Source organism: Propithecus coquereli, unplaced genomic scaffold, assembly GCF_000956105.1.
Source record: "Propithecus coquereli isolate 6110/MARCELLA unplaced genomic scaffold, Pcoq_1.0 Scaffold486, whole genome shotgun sequence".
In the NCBI taxonomy this organism is placed as follows: Eukaryota; Metazoa; Chordata; class Mammalia; order Primates; family Indriidae; genus Propithecus; species Propithecus coquereli.
In genome coordinates, this window is record NW_012150685.1 from 1058719 (window position 1) to 1082932 (window position 24214).

Below are 24214 nucleotides of genomic sequence, written 5' to 3' on the forward strand. Positions count from 1 at the left end.
TTCCATAGCTGGACGGAGGAAGCAAGAATTCTGGAGTGTGGTCTAGTGGAAGGAAGCTTGATATGAAAGACAGAAAACTTGAGTGTGGGGCACTTCAACTTTATCTGCTTTATAACCTTTTGATGATCTGGCTCCCAGAGGTGATTTCCTTGAAAGGAATTCAGTGTTAGGACTATGCCAACCCATAGTGGCATCTGCGGAAAAATGGAGATCCGTCGTGCTCATAAAATGAAGAGATGGCAAATTTCATGTCCTTGGTTTAAAATATCTTTTAGTAAGAACATGAAATTCTCCTTAGTTGGAGTATATAGAATTGGGAGACACTTTGGGAGTGGTAAAAAGAAACAACTTAAGAAAAAAATCTGGTGATTTTTTTCACCAGATTGCCTAAAAGAGCATTGTTCATATATTCCAGAGGTCTCTAAGCATTTTTGATCAGGCCCAAGTTCATTTTCCTCCAGCAAACCCTTTCCAAACAACTTTATTTTATTTATAAATAAATGTGCTATTGTGCTAATATATCACATTATATAATATATACAGAAAAGAAAATAAAACAGATGAGATAAAATTAAATATAAAAAATGTTCCATTTTTTTCTTCCTGTATGGTATCATTTTTGGTACCCTCTTTTGGAAAATACTGATATATTGGGAGTCTTATTAAGGTTCTCTTTGATTTCAAACTAATCAGTTATTGAAGTTAGTCTTATCTGGTACCTGCTGAAGGTCCAGCTTAAAGAATATGGAATGTCCTGAATAGATATGGAGAGTTTCTAATTTTTACCAACTAATTGGGGTGTCAGAGTTAGAAAGTAAAGATTTTAGATTTTATCATATATATGATTGGAAGTTCTTAATTTTTACAATATTTGTCTCTGTACAACGAAAGGTACAAAGTTCCATGGATAGGAACACTGTGAAGTTTGGGCACCATGATATTCTGAATGTCTAGCAGCATCTGGCCTTTGGAAAGCATTCAAATATTTGCAGAAGGAAAGAAGAGGAGAAAGACATGCATGTCCTACAAGCCTTTTTATTTTCTCTGTGCCAGCAACCTGAAGTATCTATTATCTGAGCTTCTAATTATCTACCAGAAAAAGATGGAATTTGGGCAGATTTTTATTATTATTATTATTTTTGACCACTAAAACCCAAGTTTGGTGGTGACAGAGGTCCAGAAGATCTCAATATCTAAAGCCAAACTGTGATATCTGGTACTTTCACATTTATATAGGTTATACTGCCGGCTATTTTAAGTACAAGGGATAATATAATTTCTTATTGGTGCTCGCTTCTGCCATACATGGTGAAAAAATCATCCTGAATTCACACTTTGGAAGAAATGGAAAGATGGAGATAATAGAAGTGCTTATCACTCTGAAATGTTAGATATATCCAGACTATCATTTAAAAAAAAATCCATTTACCAAGTCTGATTTGTGCACTTGGAAGCTCTTTGAAAAGATTCTTTTTTTTAGAGATAGGGCCTTACCTGGTTGCCCAGGCTGGAGTGCGGTAGCATGGTCATAGCTCCCTGCAGCCTCTAACTCCTGGGCTCAAGCGATCTCTCACCTCAGCTTCCTGAGTAGGAAAGGCGTGTGCCACCAAGCCTGGCTAGTTTTTTTCTTTTTTTTTGTAGAGATGGAGTCTCCCTGTATTGCTCAGGCTGGTCTCAAACTCCTGGCCTCAAGCAATTGTCTAGCTCCTAAAGTGCTAGGATTACAGGCGTAAGCCACCACACCCAGCCTGAATTTACTTTTTTTTTTTTTTTTTTTTGAGACAGAGTCTCACTGTGTTGCCCGGCCTAGAGTGCCGTGGCGTCATCCTCGCTCACAGCAACCTCAAACTCCTGGGCTCAAACGATCCTCCTGTCTCAGCCTCCCGAGTAGCTGGGACTACAGGCATGCGCCACCATGCCCGGCTAATTTTTTCTATATATTTTTAGTTGTCCAATTAATTTTCTATTTTTAGTAGAGATGGGGTCTCGCTCTTGCTCAGGCTGGTTTCGAACTCCTGAGCTCAAACAATCCGCCTGCCTCGGCCTCCCAGAGAGCTAGGATTACAGGCGTGAGCCACCGAGCCGGCCTGAATTTACATTTTTAACCTCCAAAGCCGCCTCCTTCTCTTTGATGGTGTAAGTATATTCCTGACATAGGCTCTGAATTATCTGGCATATTCCTAAATGAAAATAGTTTATTCCACTGCTTTCATCAACCACTTAACTATATCAGAAATTCCATTAAATCCAGTGCCCTGGCATCCAAACAACATCTGTCTGGCCACCCCTCCCCTGACATTGAAGCCAATACCCCTTACTAGCCCACATGAATCTGTCTTTGGTCTCAGTATCACAGTCCTCCAAGGCAGAAATCTGGTCGTCAGTTGAAACCTAGAGAGGCTGAAGGAACTGTTAAACTTCTGCCTGCATTTCTTTCTCTTCAATTTCTCAGACACTGTCCAGCTTTACCGTTTACTAACCCGTGACTGTGGCCAAGTTAGTCTGTCTCTTTGAGCTTTGGTTTTCCTTATTTGTAGGGAGTGTTTAATACACCTGCCTCTCAGCATTGTGGTTAGGATTAAAGTTTGTACTCAATATAAAAAGCTTAGTACAATGACCAGGACATGGTCCAGTAACTGGAATATAGTTCAAAAATTAATGGTAAAAATAATATTAAACCATAAACATGCTACTTCTTTTTGATATAAGGAATCAATTTGTTATAAGCTTATGTGCAAGTCTGGACCATAGAAAATATGTCTTGTAAATTTTAGGCAATCCCTATTTAGTTCAGAGAATTTGACAAAGTTTTGCAGGGATGGAGAGAGAAAATTTATTCTGCAGTTCTCTCACAAGCCATGAAGTAAAAAATCATTGCATTTTTCTGTGAAAAGTAATGATCATTACAGTCATTTGGATGGTGGAACTCACAGTCTAGCATTTGCTTGCAGTGGGGTACAATTCACTTATGTCCGGGAAAGCACATGGCTGATGGTCAAATACATAGTAGAGACACAGGAAGGCACAACAGTACTAACCTCATGTACAGAGAAGAAAGCTACGTCACGCATAGGTTAAGATACAGGGGTTTCCAGATGCAAAAGGTTGGCTGCAAAAAAAAAAAAAAAAACGAGCTGAGGACTTTGTCTAAAGTAAAAATGCCCAGTCTCGTTCCTGGAAATTCTGATTTCAGTTTAGGTAAGGCCCAGGAATTAATATTTCTACAAAAGTTGGGCAGTTGATTCTGATACCGGGCCATGTTTGGAAGCTAATACTAAAACACCCAAGATCACTCACCTGTTTAGCAGAAGCACTGGGACGTGAACCCCCATCTCTAATTCTCAGACCAGAACACTTACTTCCACGGTCCATCCCCGCTTCGAATGGGCCTGACCACAGTTCTGAAGAGTCCTTCTGGTACTGAAGTCAACATGTTGGATGGGATGGAGCAGGAAGGAGTATTCACTGCTGCCAAATGGTCTATGAAACCAAACAAAAATATCTGTCTAAAAACTGCCAATGGATCTTTAGCAAAATTACTGTATCATAAATAAAAAGGAACTTATAGGCTGAATCTATAGAAACTGCCCCCAGCCAGTCTGTTTTATCAGCAAAAAGAAATTCTTAAGAATCTTTTGGGGCCAACAAAAACAAAAAATGTAAATTCAGCCACAGAAGTAGGGACTCAGGTCACATTTAGTGACCACCTATTGTCCATATACTGCATTCCAGCCATGGGGCTGATCACTTTAATTTAGCTAACATTAGCTCACATGATCCCTGCAGCGCATTTAGAGGCTGGGTTTTGGGGATGCTCAGAGAGGTTGAGTGGCTCATTAAAAATGACTGTGCTCAGTAGTGACTGAGCTAGTACTTGAGTCCAGTTGGTGGCGTCCCCCTTAAGTCAGTGTTGAGGGATTCCCAGCTCTCAGGGGTGTAGTGTGTCTGTCTGACTTCAGTGATTCGGGTAAGTGCCAGTAAAGGCATTTGTGTCTCCGCCAGTTGGCTTTCAAAGGGTGATTTCTGGTGGGGAGATGCACACCTACCCACATGGAACTCCATCAGAGTCCTATAATCTAGATAATTGACTTAATTTTAAGGCATCTCAGAAGAATTATGTGACTGTGGCTTTAAACTCTATGGGATTAGAAACCAGGTATTCCCAGCACCTGGCAATAGCCATTTGTTAAATAAATGACCTTTACATAATCTGATTAAAAGGAATCAGACTCATGGAATTAGGATTATCTAGCAAAGATTGAGCTTCATGGGCTTGGGATGAGTTCAGTTAGCTTTTAAAATTAAATACCTTTGGACGTCTCTCCTTGCTGTATTATTAGTAGCTTCAGCATCAGGTCCTCGTTTTTAAACATAAGCTCTGTAGCCACCTGCAATGTTATCACGGAAACCTCAATTTTGAGTTTAAAACATTATGCTCATTTGTCCTGCTAACACTGAAGTGTAGCTATCTTCATTTTTTGTCTAAAGGTGATAATTGCAGATTCAATTACTTCTAAGAGAAAGGGATGTTTGGAAGATCGAGAGCAAAACTGAGAATCTGGGAGTGATCTTTAACCACATGGAAACATCCCGTAGAGAGTGTGTGCGATGAAGTGACTCCAACGCTTCCTTTGCACTTTTTTTTTTTTTTTGGTGGGAAGATGTGTTAAAAACGCCGTCAATTAGCTGAGCTTTGCTATCTTTATATAAGTATAAAGATATATTTGCTGTATTTTCTTTAGTGGGATTTAAATTTATACTGGTATATTGTATAAATATGTAATTTTTTTTCCCCGACAGGATATTTCAGAAAATGCTTTAAATGATACTGTTGTTGACTTTAAAGGGAAGCCTTAGCTTGGTTGATAACTAGTAATTTTAATTTAAGATGTCTCAAGAATGCTTTACTGTTAATTGAAAGGATTTTTTCCCCCAGTATCACAGCCAATGACTTGTCTTGAGCAGCTAATTAGTACGATTATCCCACAGCTGCATTTGCTACAGCACAAAGGTTTGCTCCTGTTTTTATCAAAAGGATCAGTCTCTCTGGGAATGTTTTAACCTGACAGGCTTTGAATAGTAAGGCCGCTTATTTATTTATTTATTTTTAGATAGCTGCCCCCGCCCCCCTTCTTGGCTTAGGAAAGTACATTTGAACTTTGAACGCATACTCAAAAGTGGGAAAATACATTTTCTTTTGATGCTCTTTTAGTAGAGCCTTAGCAAGTGAAAAGATGATTTTAAGTGGATAGTCATGGCTAGGTATTCTTATTGTGAGGATGAGTGCCTGATATTAAAATAATAAGCACGGTATTAACATTGTTCAATTTTGTATGTGTCTGTAGAAAATGTAGCAAAAAAAATAAAGGAAGGAGAGTTTATGTTTTCTGGGTTGTTGAGGACTTCCAGGAGAACCAATACGCTGGATACAGTCATTACTTTCCCATCTTATTGTCAAAATACTGTCTATTATGCTATAGTCTCCTTTCTTCTAGCCAAATGGTGACTGTGATCACTCAAGTCATGTCTTCATGTTCTTAAATTAGTGTCTAGTGTCATATATTCTTCCACTGGAAAAAAATATTATGGCTTTATTGTAGTTAAGGAGAGAAAAAGGAAATACAAATAAATTTACCTGTAATTCCATTCTTATTCTTGCAACTGTGATCATCTTTATAGATTCCCTGCTAATCATTTTGGGTGTTTGTGTACATATACACACCATACTTATTTTACATCAGAATATAAATACACTTTTGAATCATACTTTTTAATTTACTCTTACTGCATGCATTTCCCACTGTGCTCTGTAGTTGTGCAGTCTTTTAAAAGAAATAGGTAATATTTTATTGAATTCATGCATCATAATTTACTTAACCATTCTTATGGCACAAATGCAGGTGATTCAAATATTTTGAAATTTGTAAAGAGCTTTGTAAATCTCAGTTTTTCCACATTTATGTACTTAGGAAACTTGTCCATCAAAATGAAATTTCCAAATCAAATTGTATGAATAGCTTTATAGCTTTTTGATAACATTGTTTTCTTAAAGGATTGTAATAATATATACACCAGCAATGGCCCAGAGTAACATTATCATCATACTTTTTCGTGTCTTGAATAGTTTTTTTTTTTTTTAAACTTAGATCATACCATAAATGCTATTTTATGGTATGCTATCTGGCTTTTCTAAGTTCATTATATTGTGTAGTTTTATTGACATAAATAAAAATATTCTATACCATTTTTAATGACTGCCTTGCATTACATGATATGAACTGATCACAATTCACTGAACCAATTTCCTATTGTGAAAATAAGTGAATTGCTAGTATAATTGTTATTATGTAGCTTTTCTGGGAAGGTGTGAGGGTGAAACCAACACTTCTTCATACTCTAGCATGTTTTGTTACCTGTAGAGTTTGAAGGTTCCTATCTTTGAGGAGTTCATAAAAATGGTCAATGATTTAAAAGCTTTATTTTGCTTTTCATTAGAATATCAAGACAATACCGGAGTTTATACTCAAGGAAGGAAGTTCAAGGTACAAATACTTCCCTTGAAGCATGATTTTCTCAAGAGTGAATATTTATTCAAATATTTCTTTTTCTATTTCCAGGTGCTAAGGTTTGGTACTGTTTGCCCCAAACAGAGATTTTAAAAAAAATTAATATTGGGAGAAATAAACAATGAAATTATCTAGATAATAATAAGACCAATAGCAAACATTTATTGAGTCAGTACTACATGGTACTCATTGTACTAGAAAATTTATGTGCATTGTTTTATTCAACCCTCACAAAATCCCCCAGAAGTAGGCCTTTAAAATATAAATGATGCAATAGAAATTTTTAAAAACACCTCCTATTTTTATAAACAGGTAAGTGGGCAAAAAACTATTGTTGTTTTTCTTTTCGACATCATAGAGCTGGCAAGATAAGCAATCAGAAACCATATTTAAGAAAATTAGGAAGTCTTTTTTTCCTAACTCATGACTAATGTTTCACCATTTTAAAGAATTTGGGGTAGAGTGAGTAGCAAAGCCATGGTAGCCCTCATGGGCAACGTGCAGAGAACCCATAGTAGAGGGCATGCCAAGGTGAATCAGAAGAAAAGATGGTACAAAGAAAACCAGGCGGAGAAGAATTGGGTTGTCAAACCAGCTCGTCTTCTGCCCTCTTGCCCAAAGACTGAGGTCGAGTTCAGTGTTAATTTAACATTCTGTTCCAAAGGCTTCCTTCACTAATGATTTTTACTTCCCACATCTTAGAAAAGTTTCCTCTTGGCAAAACTCACCTTTACTTTAAATAATTCCTTGTTAGTAAACATTTTAGACATCTTTAAGGAATTTAGATAACACGTACGAGTAGTTATTTGGTTCGATTCAGTTGTAAAAAAAAAACAGCAAATCAAGCAATTTATTTTTAAATGTGGAAATTTGGGTGCCATTAAGACACACTGCTTCTTGGCAGTACATATGGCGGCGCTATATTTGGTGGTGATGAGTAGTGCGCAGGATAAAATGTCGAAAAAAAATTAAGCCGCCTGATAAAAATGCCTGGTGCAATCAAGCTGACTTATTTTAATTCAACTACTAATGACTTAAATCCTGTCACCTCTTGATTTTCAATTATGTGGAGTACCACTCTACGCCTTGATTATATTTGCACAGGCTCATTTTATAGTTTGGTGCAATTTAGGATACCCCAAAGTGCAAGCGAAGGGTCTCATTAGGAAACTAAATGTTGTGTGCCTTTTGGTTTTCCCACAGCAGTTCCGCGGAGCATCCTGGGGCCTCCAAGCCTCCGATAAGCTCCTCCAGTATGACATCACGCATCTTGCTACGCCAGCAACTCATGCGTGAGCAGATGCAGGAGCAGGAGCGCAGGGAGCAGCAGCAGAAGCTGCAGGCGGCCCAGTTCATGCAACAGAGAGTGCCCGTGAGTCAGACACCAGCCATCAACGTCAGTGTGCCCACCACCCTACCCTCTGCCACCCAGGTGCCAATGGAAGTCCTTAAGGTATGTGAGTGTTCTTGTTGGTTGGACCAAACTTTCTTCCATTTCCCATTTGCAAGGTATTGTGTTTATCTGAATATGTATTTGGTTATACTGACCCATCAGAATCATATTTCTAAATGCCAACCCCATTGATTCCTATGTGGTTTTCTCTTTTAAAATAAACTAACTGTAACTGTAATAGTAACCCTCAATACGTGGGAGAAAAGTGTCAGTGCTCCATGATGAATTGCAAGGAGGAGTAGATGTTTGTTGTAATGACATCTTTCCATCTTTCTTTGGGAAAGTTTCAAAATGTACAAGTTATCTGAAACAGAGCTCGTCTAATAATTTTATATATATTTTTCTTAAATACATTTCATGACGACTCTTTAATTTTCTCTTTATTTAGCAGATAATGTTGACTATAGAATCTGAAAGTCTTTTAGAAAGTCTCTTCAGATGTAAAACTGGAGAAGAGCTCTCTGCGCTTTAATAACCAGACTGCATAATCCTTTTACTGAAGCGAGTAGCCTGCTTTGGGTCTCTTTGATTTCTTGCTAGAGTAGAAACTGCAGGAGCTTGTTAGCATCATTCTATCAGGGACATATAGCTTCCTAATTACTAGGGGAAATAGTAACAAGTCTAAGAATAGAATTCCATCTCCCACATGTCTTCCACATCACAGAAGGAGATACTCCTTGTTTAAAGATAAACATTTCAATTCTTGAATATGACTGATTCAAGGCAAGTTAAAGTAGGGGAACTTCCTTACTTTTTATTCATTTTTAATTTTTTTATCTACTTACCCAGTGAATTCTTTCTGAAGAGTCCCAAGTGTTACTGTTCATTAAACAATGTGAACTTTACATGCTGGTGATTCATTATTGGTCTTTGCATTGATTTGGGTGCTCAGAAAAAAAACGTCTCCCACTATTTAAAGTTTACTACTAAAGCAAATAGAGAGATGATGTTTTATAATCAGAAATCAATATGTAATCCTTACCAGGAAGTAGGAAAGGGATTCTTTAAAAACAAATTTAACGTCAATTATTTTTTCTTTGTAAAGACTCTTTTAAAATGTAGTGATGGACTAATGGAACTTTTTGATAGAGAAACCAACTGAAATTCTGTTAGGGCAAAAATGTTCCTTATGGTTTAGCATAAAATTTTACTGTAATGTGATTGTTTGAAATTCTGGATACTGCCAGAATTAATGGATCTTTTACTCTTTTTTTTTTCCCCCTTTCAAGTAAAGCCAAGGTTTTTTTCTCTGGGATAGATTATACATTGAATCTTTCTGTTCTGCTTGGGTGAAAATTGACAATCACTGAGTTATTATAGACATAAGATTTATTTAAGATTTAAGTTAGCCTGTGTAAGAATCATAAATGTTCTGTCTATACTTTTGGTTGTTTAAAGTTGTATGAATTCATAGTAATAAGATGTGGAGAAATATGTATTTTATTAGTCGTAATAGTTTACTATTTTAATCTGAAGGGCAAATTTTAAAAGAGTTAACATGAATTTGGGTGAGCAGGAGTTCATGTCCAATATGAAGGTAATGTTTGAAGCTATATTTAAGTATATTGAGTGAAATCAATATTCCTATTAAGGCAGTTACATGTGATGGCGGGGAAATGACCCAAATACAAATGTGTTGAAACATCATTTCTGTATCATCTTAAAAGTGGGCATAATTTCTAAATGTTTTTATTACTTTAAATGTGTTATTTTTGAAAATGATTACAATTAAAATCTACATTAAATGGTTTGAATAACATGCCCATTTTTCCTTATATGTTGCCCCGGCCTTGTAACACTGGACTAAGCTGCAATCCCCAATTTAGGTATGCCAGAAAAATGTCTAAAGTTAAAACACAAATAAATTATTACAGCTGGAATACATAACCTAACTAAAAAATAAGTAATTGGTGAATTTTTATTTTATGCCGAATATAGTTTATCTCTGCTTAACTTTTGCTTCTTTATACTTCAATTATTTAAACTAGTGAAGCATGCCATATAAATGAAAAAAAAGAATTGTTGGCATAGCCGTATTCGATAGCTATTTAGACAAATTTTAGTACCCTTAAGTGAAGAATATATGATTTAATATAAGGTGATATTCTAAGAAATTTAAGTAACATTTTAAAAGAGAGTATCATATAGCTTCAGATACTTAAAGACTTACTACTTTATAAAAATGGTTTGCATATTTTCAGAAGTTTTATGTATAAAAATATTATTATGGAATACTTATTATAGAAAGATAAATGAGAGAAAGGTGGTCATTTTTTCTTTTCTTTTTATAGTTTTAAAATCATAAGCATAGTTTTATTAAATAAGTAGTTAATAGCAAAATAATTAATTTACTTAATCGTGGACCATTTTTCCACAAATACACATTTTCCTAAAATGGTAAAACCAAGTATACTAATTGAGTGCATTATCATGCAGATTATATTGAATAAATATTTTCTCATAATACAGCCTGAGTAAATTTTTCATTTAATTTTTAAAGGTTTAAATTGCTAAAACAGAGCATACCTGCTTCTTAGTGGAGGAAGATGTGTACAATTAGACACGCTAGCATGTGCTAGAAAATCTGGTTAAATCCTTCCATCTGCCAACTGGTTTGCAAGAAACTGATAGAAGAAAGGTCATAGTTTAGTTTTCTCTCTCTTTGTCTCTGTCTCTCTCTTGCTGTCTCACACACACTTAAGTTACCTGCATTCTACTCTCTGTGGGTTGAATGACGGATTTCGAAAAGCTAAATTAGTATTTCGAGGTTAATCCCTTTCTTTGGCAGAGTTAAACTTAAAATATGAAGCTTTATAAAGCATGTTTAAAAATTGTCGAAATCTGGCAAACTTAGGACGAGTCAGAATTCATATTAGATGTCAGAAATTTGCATCATGCGTTCCTCAATACATGGTCATCAGTCAGTCAGTAAGTTTGTAAAGCTTTGCAGGACTGGCCTCTGGTTCTTATATTGATTTCATAATTTACTGATTTTTATCTTGAGTGACATGGAATGCTTAATCTTCCTGCTGTATATTTACATACTAAAGCTATTCTCTAAGTTTCTCCAGAACAACTTTATTTAGTTGGGTACTGTAATTTAAGGATGCTTCTTTACCGTAAGTTAACCAACATTTGGAGTGCATGATGCCTTTTTCCGCAGCAGTGAGCACACTCTGTATTTCGAACTGTGAATTAAAAAAAAAAAATCATTAGGAACTATTAATTGAAGTGGTTTCTTCTCCAGGTGGATTTGTTGACATGTGAGTCATACAAACCTGAGGTTTGAAATTTGATTTAGCTTCTTTCAAACAAAAGCAGAGTAACCAGGGACAGACCTTGTAGATTTGTCAGGCCTGACAGCTAAAGAAGCGTTATGATACCAGCCACCGAGTTATCATTTGCACACTCCTCAAGCATCTGTTTTCACCGTCCCATCTCTCTGACTTTGATTGATTATAGAAGCACTTGGTTGCTTGGATCCTGGACTGGCCAAGTTCATCAAGATTTCTTTCCCCACTCCCTTCCCCAACACAGACTCTGACAGTTTATAGCTTGAAAACATTAGTTTGCAGTTTGAAAATGTTTCTCTGTTCAGAAATTTGTAAGGAATTGCCAAGGATTTCCCACTCTATTCTCTTTCTCTTCCTTCCTTCATTCCTTCCTTCCTTTTGCCTTGGAATTTGAAATTTTAAAGGCAAAGTGCTCTCTGGAAGACATTGTACATTGAATTTTTCTGTTCTGCTAAGGAGAAAGGCTATATGAATTTAACTTTTGGTTATAGGAATTTACTTTTGGATATCTTATTTTAAGTAGTCTGAAGAAATTTATTTTTAAATTTTCCCTTTTTTCCAAATCATCTCAAGAGTTGGGCAAATTGCTCTGCAGTCAGAAATGATGTTTACTGTTTGCCAAATACAGAAGCCCTTTTGCCAGGACCTTCTATGTTGTAAACTAAATTTACTTGGGCATTTATTTGGTGGTGACTTCATCCGTGTTGCACCCTGTTTGGATGGAGATTCTAGTGGGTTGGAATGAAAGTTCTACATCCTCATCCACCCTGTTCCACAGCCGACATTCAGTGAAATTTCACGAGTGAGGGAAAAGGCTGATGGCTGAATTGCTTGTCTCTCTCTGTAAATTACAAAATCTACATGGAGTAGAATTTTCAAGGTGTGACTTTTTTGTTATAATACAGAAACATGAAAAAGAGTGTATAGAGTTACAGGGAGGTTGGTGGGTTACAGATTGGCAGAAGGGATTTCTCCCACCCAAACTTTTAGACTTTGTTTCCGATTTATTTAGCCGAGAGTACGAATCCTGAATAGCATCATGGTGGCTGCAAGAAGCCAGAGCAGATGCAGCATATCTCAGATCAGCTTGCCTTGGTCCCCTTTGTTAGGGGATCTGTTGCTATAGGTGTTGTCCGCATAAGATAAGGACCTGCTATGTGTGAGATTTCTTCTAGTACCATAGTCCATTCTTACATGGGCCACCATATACTTGTGTTACCGGTAATGTGACTTACACAAACAGTCTGTCAGCCTTGATTTCAGGGATCATTTATAAACATGGGTGTACTTTTGTTTTTGATCCAATTCGGTGTCTGCAAGGCCACGTTTTCATTCAGGGGGAAAAAGGGACTCAGTTTCCAGGTTCCACAAACAGCTCTTTATCCTCCCAGAGACCTCATTTCCTTGTAGTCGTTGAATGATTCAAAATCATTCAATGCCACACATAAGGTAATTTTATCTCTCTTTAAAACTCATTTTATTGATTTTTTAATTGCAGACAATACCTGTTAACTTTTAACAGATTGAAACAATGTGGAAGAATAATCCAACAGGAAACCGTTCCTGCCTACAGCCGCTGCCTCTGCATCACGCTTTCTGCAGGGAACTGCTGTTAACAGTTTGGGGTGCAGCCTTCCTGGCATTTCCATTTTTCATCCTTACAGTTAATTGCCTTTTGTGGGAGTGAGGTCTGATGGAATATATTAAGCAGTTTTGATCAGGTAGAGATAAACCCTCTATTTCTCTTTATTGACATTTGCAAATGGAACAAACAAAATAGAATTTTTTCTCTTACTGGGTTGTCTCTATTTTTGAGAATACTGCTTTAGGCTTCAGTCTTCCCTAGGCAGAGTAGGGACTTCTTGCTCTATGTCTCGAAAGCGGTTTGATTGTTCTGGTGTACTAGTGTGTACCAGCTTGCAGGGCACTGACTGGCAGCCCATTTGCTTCTCAGGCTGCTTTCCCACTCCCTGCAGTTAAGGATTTAGTTGTCTCAGGGCTGGTGCAAGAAGGTGCTCCCTAGAGTTGGCTTCCATTGGTAAAGTCAAATTTAACACAGGCTTGATAGTACAAGAATCTCAATGAGTGCTTAGCGATTAATGTTAGACTTGGTTTTTCTGTCTGCACTACTTTTAGTGACTAGTAATGAAATGCTGGCTGAAGAAAGTCATCTTTGCTTTGATTTTTGGGAGAGGTAGCAATGTTCAACCTCTCCAATGACATGGGAGTCTGGGGCAGGCCTATAGCAAATGTTTATTACAGAGCTTCAGGCCGTGGCTTAAAACCTTTGTAGGAATTACTGGTGTGAATGGGGTTCTCCCTAAAGCAACTTGGAAGAGAAAAGGCAATGGTGCCTCCTTGACTACATGGAAATTAATTATGGGGTGTTTGGGGTGGTAGAATGAACACTTTCATATCCTCTTGCTCATTTATCCTTTTAGCAACACTATGGAACAGGTAGGATAAGCCTCGTCTTCCAGATAGGGAAACTGAGGCATACAGAGGTTATTACTGGCCCCTGGTAACATAGTCAGACTCCACACCCTACCGTGTTTACATATAACCACACACCTGCTGTCACCTGTGTTTTCTGCAGAGCTTAAGGATATACTCCAAACATTTCTGAAGACTCACCAGAATATATGACGGAATATGTTAGAGCAAAGTGGGAGGTCAGAGAGAAACTGCAGAGGGAGTCTCGCCGGCTTCATGGAAAGATACAAGATCTTAGGCATTTGGAATTAGTAAGGGTCTTCTCTATAGAATAATTAAAGTAGCTCCATGAATCTCCACAATACGCCACATAAAAGAACTAGATGTGTTTTTACTATATAAAAAGACTGCCTGGCCACATGGATTTATGGTTTAGTGATAGTCATCATTGTGCGTTAAGAAGCACAATGTGAAAGTTTCTCTAACAACATCCTAAATCATAACTCAAGATCACTTATGTTCTAAAGATCTTGATGGCCCAGTCCATCACAATTCATATGCTTTATAGTTTTATGTATTTTAACAATATATTTATATTGTAAATGATTTTTGAAATATTCAATTTGATAGACTCACATACTTCTTTTAATATGAATTTTCTCCTGAAATTATAGTTGCATGTTTAGTTTTTCTTCCTGCAAACCCCCTGAACATTTGCTATATTTTAGCACTTAAACTGGAACTACACATTTGGCTATTTTTCTATTTGCTTTTAAGTGAATGTCAGTGGTAATAAATCTTACATTATTCTATGTAAAGGTCATGAGTCTCCTTCATAAATGTTACCTACTTAATCCCAATAATTAAAGAAAGGATGTAGATTTGAAAGAGCACTGATTGGCTACCTTCTATAGGTATGCTTTTGAACAGACATTGCGGACACATGTAAGCAAAATCTAATTTTAACTTTGCCCTACTAAAATAAGTGGGTAGGATCTGTGTTAAAAAATATGTAAATCAGTACAGCGGCTTTACTCAAGGTTATAGCTGCAATCAGTACTGGAATATTGGCTTTTGCCCTGAATGTGTCTCTTTTTATTGACTTCTCAGAATATCAGCCTGAACTTTAAGAAAAATTTAGCTCCCAATAATAAGTCAGTCTTTCAGATCTTGTTTATAAAGTTAAATGTTTTTGTGTAAGTAATTTATAACCTAGTGAAAAAATGTATCACAATTGGAACATATGAATCAGATAAAGTCGGGGGGTCTGTTAAAGTAGGAAATGGTCCTAGAAAAGAAATTGTTTTAATCACTCTTTTAAGAAATAGGGAATGTTCTAGAAAAGAATTCAAATGAATCTGTACCAAATTGTTTCCACTAGTTATCTCTGGAATGAGTATTGGGATTGGAGGTGCTGGTATAGTCAAAGGCTTTATTTATTTTTAACTAGGAGAGCATATGCTTGGGTTCTTCATGTAATTAAAGTGGATGTTTCTAATGGATTTTATGTAAGAGTCACCCACAACTTTCGGAGGAGCACACAATTCTTTTGTCAGGTGACTTATGCACATTATGTAACTCTAGCGGCCTTTCCTAGAAGAGAGATAACAAGGTATAGGAATCCTGAAAATTAAAAATGAGCAAAAGGATTTGAAACACCCACCCAGTTGTGAATAATTTTAAAAAGTAGTTAAGAGGCCCACAATGAAAAGCAGCATTCAAATTTCTACTACCTTACCACCCATAAATTTGTTGTAATCTCCCCTGTTGGCTCTGGGTTTTGTATGATTAAAATTTAGGGGCTGGAAATTTTGTTGAGACTTAATTAGAAGTGACAAACCAGAGACATTCCTGCCGGTTAGGAAAAGCTTAAGAAATTCTTATTGGCTAAATTACAAATATGTAACATTTTTTCTGAACACTGCATGGTAGTTCAGACTGCCTAAAGGTGACAAGATTAGCTCTGTTTTTCTAGTGAAGTAGTAAAAATTAGATTAATAAGTACCAGGCAAAGAACCTTTCTTTTTTTTTTTTTTTTGAAAGAAATCTTACCTTGAGTACTTCTGGCTGTGGAGATCGGTGCCTTAATTAGCCACATGTTCTTTTTACCTCCTGGGAAATAAGTACAGGATAAAATTGGGGATCAAGACGTAGACGTACATCGATTTAGCACACGCCGCTAAGTAATTCATCAAGGAATGTTGGTAATTAGTCCTGCCTCTTTCAACTCTTGGCTTATTTTATAAAACCGGTTGATTTAAAATAATGCCTGCTGATTTATTACCCACACGTTTCAAGACTGGGACTTGGCTCTTAAACAAAAGCAATATTGTGCAGTGATGGAAATGCGCCCTCTTGTTTTTGTGTTTTTACAAATTCTGAAGGGCCATCTATCATCCCCTATTAACTTTGTTGCATTTTCCTTTACCCCCATTCAGCATTTTATTGGGCTTTCTTTTGTGTCTTGGTGAAGAGAAAGGGGGAGCAAATTTAAAACAAAACAAAACAAAAATCCAGTCTCTTAGAGGTTTGGATGTGAGGTGCTTGTCAAAGTATATTGGCTCAGTGTGGTTTGATGGAATTTAATTTGAATCCTTCGTCTGGTAAGACAGGCCGTAGTAGTGGCCTTTGGAGTTTTTTTTTTTTTTTTTGCATTGTTAAATGTTTGGTGATATTTATGACAGCCAGGTTAATCTTAAAAGATTTAATTTATGAGAAGAACAGAACCTTATGACTTTGGCCTTGTAGTCCTGGTATCCAAGCACCATAGTAAATTATAATTTGGATGCCAAATTCCCATTAATGCTAAGTGGTATACCTCATTATGCTCTAAGATGTGACTATAATCGGCCTCCTTGTTGAAAATCTAGGAGTTAGGCTGACTTGGGTACTTCACTGTGTGAATTTGGGCACGTTTCCTGTTCTCTCTGGGCCTCAGTGTTCACATTTATAAAATGGGGGTAATAGTGCCTGCTCTGGGGAGCTTTCTTGAGAGTTAAATGAGATAATTCACCAAAGTAGTGCCATCTAGTAAAAATTGAATGTGAGCCATGTGCGTAAATTCAGATTTTCTAGTACTCTCATTAAAAGCAGTAAAAAGAAATAAGTGACATTACTTTTAGTATATTTTATTTAACACAGTATTTCTAAAATATTATTGTTTCAACATGTAATCAATATAAAAATTATTGATATTACCAAGATTTTTTGCATTCTTTTTTCATACTAAGTCTTTGTATTAGGTCTTTCATACTATCTTCAAAATTAGGTGTGTATTTTAGAACTCCAGCACATCTCAATTTGAGCACTGAATTTTCATCAGAATTACTTGACCTGTATTTAGATTTTATAAAATTTGCAGTTGAAAAAGTAGATTCATATACTTAATTTGTTTCAAACATATTTAAAAGATTGCCAATAACTAAGTTGCCTATGTTCTTAAATTTTTTTTTTTTTTGAAACAGAGTCTCATTCTGTTGCCCGGGCTAGAGGGCCGTGATGTCAGCCTAGCTCACAGCAACCTCGAACTCCTGGGCTCAAGCAATCCTTCTGCCTCAGCCTCCTGAGTAGCTAGGACTATAGGCATGTGCCACCATGCCTGCTAATTTTTTCTGTATATATTTTTAGTTATCCAGATAATTTCTTTCCATTTTTAGTAAAGATAGGGTCTTGCTCTTGCTCAGGCTGGTCTCCAACTCCTGACCTTGAGCGATCCTCCTGCCTCGGCCTCCCAGATTGCTAGGATTACAGACGTGAGCCACTGCACCTGGCCATAAATGTTGATTTAAATTAAATAATATATAAAAAATTTCAGTTCCTTATCTGAACTAGCCACATGTCCAGAGCTCAGCAGCCACACGTGGCCTGTGGCCTTTGCCCTGGGCAGTGCAGATCTAAGGCATTTAGCACAGTGCTGGGTGGATGGACAGTGCTCAAAAAAGGATTCTGCTTTATTATGATTGATGATAAGTAACATAATAATCTATAATTATTAATAATCTGAATATAGTAATTATTATCATCATCTCCAAATTGCTATCTTCATATGCCAGTATTATACTTACCAAATACTATTGTTTTTTATACCCCCTCAAAGAAAACAAACAAACAAAATTTTAGTCGTTATTTTCAATTTGGAGCCTGGATTAGCTGACATATCTCATGTATGGTTGATATTTCCTGTCAAAAACAGCCCCTGGTAGGAGAGTCACCTTTGGCAACATGGCATTTTGACTTGTCTCTGCCAGTAGCCTTCCAGTCAGGCTTGAGGGTGGCGACAGCTCTTGACTTGTGAGTCACCGTCTTATTCATACTCTCAATCCAGGTTCTTTTCAGACCTACACATGTCACACTTACATAGCACCTGTCCAGCGTGTTAAAGATGTCTAAAACCTTGGAAATATATAAGCATTCCATCAGTGTTCTTGGTGCAAAACAGACGTTGAGGGACAAGGATATTAGTTAATCCTAGGTTGTTCTTTAATATACATTCCAAAGTAGCTTAGTTAACGTGAAGGATATTAAAAATTGGGGGTTTTTTTGGTGGAATTTTATATACGATTTTTATTTACACTAATGTCGCTGAGGTGATTTTCTTTCTTAGTTAACTTACAGTGTAATTTTAGGAAATTTCAGCATAACTCATACTACAGTGAAACAGTTCTTTTCTTATTCACCAGGCACCCAAGTTTTCTGTTTTGATAGTAATTTTTTATCATTTATGAAACCAGAAATAATTCCTAAAATGGTAATTTATATTTTTTTAGGCACTTTGTCATTTCTAACGAAAACAATAAGTTGATTATATTGGAATTAGTAAACTGTGTTGGAGAGATTTAATGTGTTCTTCACATAATACTAAGAGCCTATAAAGTCGCATTCTTGTGCAATTACAACAGACAAGAAAGCCAAGAGAACAAAAATGCTAACTATGCTATGACTTCCAGAAAGAAAAATGATTACGTTGTCAGGTATCATGATTTTCTTAGTTTGGAGTCATGTATATTTTCTCAGTGTTCATTATTTATTTTAATATTTTCTTATCATCTTCAAATAGTATGTTAATAAACATTCAGTCCATTGCAATGTTGATTTTCGTTTCCGAGTAGCTTTCCCGGTTGGTATTATAATAAAGTCACATACCTAAAGATTTTTTTCAATTCATTAATTAGCATAATCTTGATAGAATTCATAACAGTGTTATGAATATGGGTAATTGTACACATTTTTATGACACTGAGGACTACTGGTATCTCATAGATAGGGAAGACAGATTGAACATTCTGAAAGGACCTTTATTTTGATATAAAATCTTCGTTCATTAGTTTGACATGAAGCTAAGGTGTTTAGAATTTAACCAGAGATTTTCTTGAGGCCAGGAATTGGAGACCAACCTGGGCAACATAGTGAGACCTTAAGACCTCCTCTCTACAAGAAATTAAAAAAAAAAAATTAGTCAGGCATGATGGTGTGTGCCTTTAGTCCCAGCTACTCAGGAGACTAAGGCAGGATTGCTTGTGTATAGGAATTCAAGGTTGGGGACAGCTATGATCGTGCCACTGCACTCCAGCCTGGGTGACAGAGCAAGGCCCCATCTCTTAAAAAAAAAAAAAGATATTAAGTATCCTGTAGCTCAGTGGTTCTCAAAGTAGGTCTAGAATCTGCAGCCCCTACATCACCTGGGACCCCAATATAAATGTAAATTCCATTGATCATTGGAAGTTGTAAAATACCTAACAGCTATTTAGGGCATTTTGTACATGGGGATATATTCTATAATAAATGCATATATTTATGCGAAGTTGATAAAAATAGATTAATTCTGTCAAATCTTGAGGAGGTAAGTTGAGGATAAAGCAACTATAAGAAACTCTAAACTTACTTGTTTTGGTGGTTCTGGCTTTAAGCTACTGAAACCACTGGGCCTTTCCAGGAGCTCTAAGGGATCAATGAATCCATTTGTCTACAAACCTTTGTAAATTAGATCTATACTTCACATATATACCACACATCTCTTTTTCAAATAAATGTAGATGCTGCTGTGATAAACAAAGTACAAAATGATACCAAAGCCATGCATTCCATTTTTTCCTTATTTTTAGGCATTTTCTTGATCAACAAAAACCAAAAGCACAGCTCCTAATCAAATGGGGCCTTGAAATATTTGATTTTTAAACCTGATTACAAGTTACTTAAAAAATACTTTATTATAAGAGCAGTTTTAGGTTTACAGCGAAATGGAGAGAAAGGTGCAGAGATTTCCTGTGTCCCCTGTGCCCACACGGCCTTCTCCATTGTCACCATCCGCACCAGAGAGGGATGTCTGTTGCCGTGAATGAGCCTATATTGACACATCATTATCCCGCAAAGTCCGTACTTTATATTAGTGTTCACTGTTGGTGTTGTACACTCAATGAATCTGGAAAGATATATAATGACGTGTGTCCACCATTACGGTGTCGTACACAGTATTTTCCCTGCCTTGAAAATCCTCTGCGCTCTGCCTGCTCCTCTGAAGTAAAAAACCACTTACTTCTCTTTAGGAAAAAAAATTTTTTTAAGCTATCAGGGGTTATTTAAATTCTACTTTTGGAATCTACTGTTTCTTAAAAAAATTGGATTTAGTCAAATGGTAACACAAAATGGGCCTTTCAGAGTCTGCAGAGCCCTGACATCTATAATTTCACAAGCAGCAGGCCTTTGATGGCCAGTCTCTGACATCAAAGGCCTTTCTACTGACGTGGCAGAGTCTTGACTTTGCCTTTTACACTGCAGCATTGACATCAAGAGGAAGTGTTTTTCTTCCTTTCTCTTTTCTTTTTTTGTATTAGTTTTATGCCTGAAGGCAATATATCCAGTGCATGTGGCCAGCTTGCCCCTCTGGTTGGAATAAAACAAACGGTCATTTTAGGAAGCTCCACGGGAAAGACCAACTCTTTCTGATGCTGGTGTGTTTAACATGCACATCCAGCACGCCACCCCAAGCCCAACCCTAGAAGAGGCACGGCTCCTGTGTGAACCATGAAGTACACTTTTCTTGCACCAGAAGACACCAGTTGCTTTCTTGCCTTCTTACCTCCCTCTTCATGCTTATAGTCCACTAGTAAGAGGAGAAAATCAGAAACCACCCTAAGATGCCCACTGGAGACTTCTGCACTGGATCATGAACCTTGTTTCCTAGACCTTCTTTGCTTTTCTCTTAGGGTTTCCATTTCTCAATTAAAATTCACCCAAAGAATGGCCCAAAGGCGTTTGATTATGCACTACACCTGCTATTTGGTTGCAGTGTACATGTTTAAGGGCATGGGCTCCAGAGTTAGATGTGCAGTGTCCACATCCTTTCCAAACCTCAATTCCCTTGTCTGGGGATAATAAAGTCCCCAGCTCATGGTATTGCTGTGAGAAGTAAGTGACATGATGCTTGCAAAGCACTTAGCATGGTGCCTGGCACAATACTTTTTAATGCTGATCACTGTCATGAGCATTTCAACTGGAGACGCACAGTCCACAGTAATTGAGCCACATAATGGGTTCTTGAGAAATGACTAAAAGGTTAATGCTTTGGCAAAAGGTCAGGAAAGTTGATTTTACCTACAGTCTAGTGTTAATTTCTCTAGAGATGCATGGGATGTATAAAGATTCTTTTAACCAATTATTATTGTATTTCAGCAGGAAGGAATTTTAATTCTTCAAAACTGCCTGGCTATGTAGGTTCTAATACTAATTTTTTGGGGGGAAGGGGAATAGTGAGATACTTGGCCATGGTTTTTAACTTCCCCCACAATTACACTCGTTACTTAAAAGTCTTAGAAGTTGTTTTGATGATTGACAGCCAAATTAGGCAACAGTTAAATCCTTATTTATAGAAAATTCTGGGAAAAGTGGTAAAAATTGGGGTTAAATTTTCAAGAAAAATTCATAGACATCAGGCTGTCAAAATATTTCCTGGTTCTGCAGTTAAACTTTTACTTATAAGCCAAGAAGCCAACAATTTTGATTCTGGAACTGTGGTTAATGTGAGTACCCAAACATGATTTTAACTGTTCATTTGTTAAAGCATTATCATTTTTAGGCAAGTAGAGGTTCCAAATACATTTAATCACAGCTTCTCAGCCCTAAGCCCACATTACAGAACCAGTCAACTGATGGAAACAAATGATCTGTGTTCAGAGAGTTTTCATCGCTAATCAAATTCCATAATCATTGTTATCTAGTCTCTCAGTGTTTTGATTCATTTGCTCTGGAATTACCTGATTTCTTCCTCCCATTTTTTTTTTCTGATCTAAGATCCTGCTATCCTACTCCAACACCCCCCCATCTCTTATAATTTATGTGCAAATTTAATCTTTTAATTTTTTACCTTTTAGAAACGTGTCACCTCGAGTGTTCTGTAGGCAATGCTAACTACTTTGCTGATCTTTATTTTTGCTATTAAACCATTTATCTTACTTCCATGATATATACTATCTTTTCTCTTCAACCGATCTTGCAAAATTCACTACTTTAAAATTGATACTACAGCCATGAAATCAAAACATGCCTCTGCGTGGACCTGGCGTATGACCTTGGGGAAGTCACTTCCTTTCCATCTGCGTAGTCTCAGACTTTCCTCCTAGCCCTGACATTCAATGAACTGTTTTCTTTTTCCTTGAGAGGCACTTACCTACAGAGCACCGGAGTTTTATTGGCGTTAAGATGAAAGCAACAAAGGACTTTAAAAGCCCTCGAAAGAAACATTAGGTTTGTTTTAAGTATTAGATACATAGAATACTTGTCATGATAACGAACTTCAATGTATATAATACTTACAGTTTAAGTCACCAGTTTCTCCTTAAGGGTGGCAACAAGTGAGTCAGGAAAACCTCCTTTATCGTTATTTAGACATTCTATTATTTTTTCTAAGTGTATTTTGCTAATTATAAAAACACCGTTACACCTAGCTATTACTTACTGCATTTCTGAGACTTTCCTGAAGGTTTTTTAAGCAGAGATTGAACACAGACTTATTAGGAATAGACAATGAGGCAGTCAGCCAATCTGCTATGAGTTTATTTATATGAATGTCTTAAAATCCATATTAAATATTTAATTCTCAGGTTTACTAAATCTCTAATGTTATAATAAAATTCATCTTTGACACAATTTTTGATCACAGGATGTTACGTAGCTTTTATTTATTCCTTTATTAAGGAAAAAACAAATAGAGACTAGGATTTTTTTTTTATGTTTGGTCAGTGAATATGAGGACAGGAGAAGGGGGATTTAAAATGTACTTCACTTCTCTATATATTATCCTCACTTTCTTTGAGCTTGTATATTAACACTGATTTTAGTTCTCTCCTTAAGACAGGCTGTGTTTTGTGGGTGTGGGGGGGTGTGTGTGTGTGTGTGGACTATTTTTCTCTCAACAGCTTTCCTTTTTCAGTGATCTTTCAGCTTTTCCTCTTTTTCCCTCTTGGAGAACACCTTTATAGATGATATTATCCCTCCCTCTCTCCTTCCCTCCCTCCCTTCCTTCTTTAAATGCACGAATCTGGAATTACATGGCCTGACTTTGAATCCTAGCTCTGTCCTTAGATAATCCTGGGTAGGTGCTTAGTCTCTAGTCTAAACCTTAGTTTCCTCCTCTGTAAAATGGGCACATCCTGTTCTGCTGCAGTGTGCTTCTTTAATATGAAAACCTCAAATGTTGTTGATAAATAAGAAAGTCATATGAGTACAACATGAAATTCCTTTTGGTTCATGTCCCACAGCATGTTAATGTTTGAAGCAGTCAGAGGAAAGCTTTATCATCTTTAAAGGTGTGATAAGATGGCCTTAACCATAGATGAAGGCCTTAAGAAAAGCAGGCTAGTGTCTACAAAGCATCTGCCCCTCCTGCAGGTTTAGTGGGATCTGAGCTTCAAGAACTACTTGACTTTCCACGGGCTCTGCTCCCTGGAGAAGTTGAGAGTGCAGAGGCAGCCCTGCAAAGACATTGCTCTCTGTGCTCACACCGTGCACTTGCAAACAAGGCTGGATCCAGGATCAGATTTTAATTTTTTAAAAATGATCAACATTAGAAGCACTTGCCATCCATGATCTACCTTTTGAGAGAGGAGGAAGCAGGAGTCTCAGTGTTTCAGGCTGTCTATGATGCCCGCTACTGATGCCAGTAGATATTTAACCAGCTGGTGTTGAATTAGGGTTTACTGATTGTTGTTATTCGTGCTCTGGTTACAAAGGTTTGTAGGTTTTCAGGGGTCTGCCCTGACATTCTTTTTTCCTATATGCCTTCTTATGCACACTATGTGATTTTTATAGAATGTGATGTTTTCTCAGGACTGTATAGATGCAGTTAGAGCAGAAACAACCTTAATCAACTTCAGAGTAGGGGCAGTTAAATGAATTCATGTATGTAAAGTACATAGCACAGCTCCCGAACTGGTTGTCTTTGAGTTGAATCTTGAAGGACCATTAGGAAAGCACTC

General features: G+C 36.8%; 1 protein-coding gene across 4 annotated transcripts in view; it reads left to right on the top strand.

Moving 5' to 3' along the window:
- Positions 1-24214, top strand: part of MITF (microphthalmia-associated transcription factor) — a 215292-nt gene that overhangs the window by 124573 nt on the left and 66505 nt on the right. For all 4 annotated transcript variants that reach the window (XM_012655777.1, XM_012655776.1, XM_012655779.1 and 1 more), the window contains exon 2: positions 7770-8019. In XM_012655777.1, coding sequence (XP_012511231.1) covers positions 7770-8019 — 250 coding nt within the window. The remainder of the gene's footprint in view (positions 1-7769; positions 8020-24214) is intronic.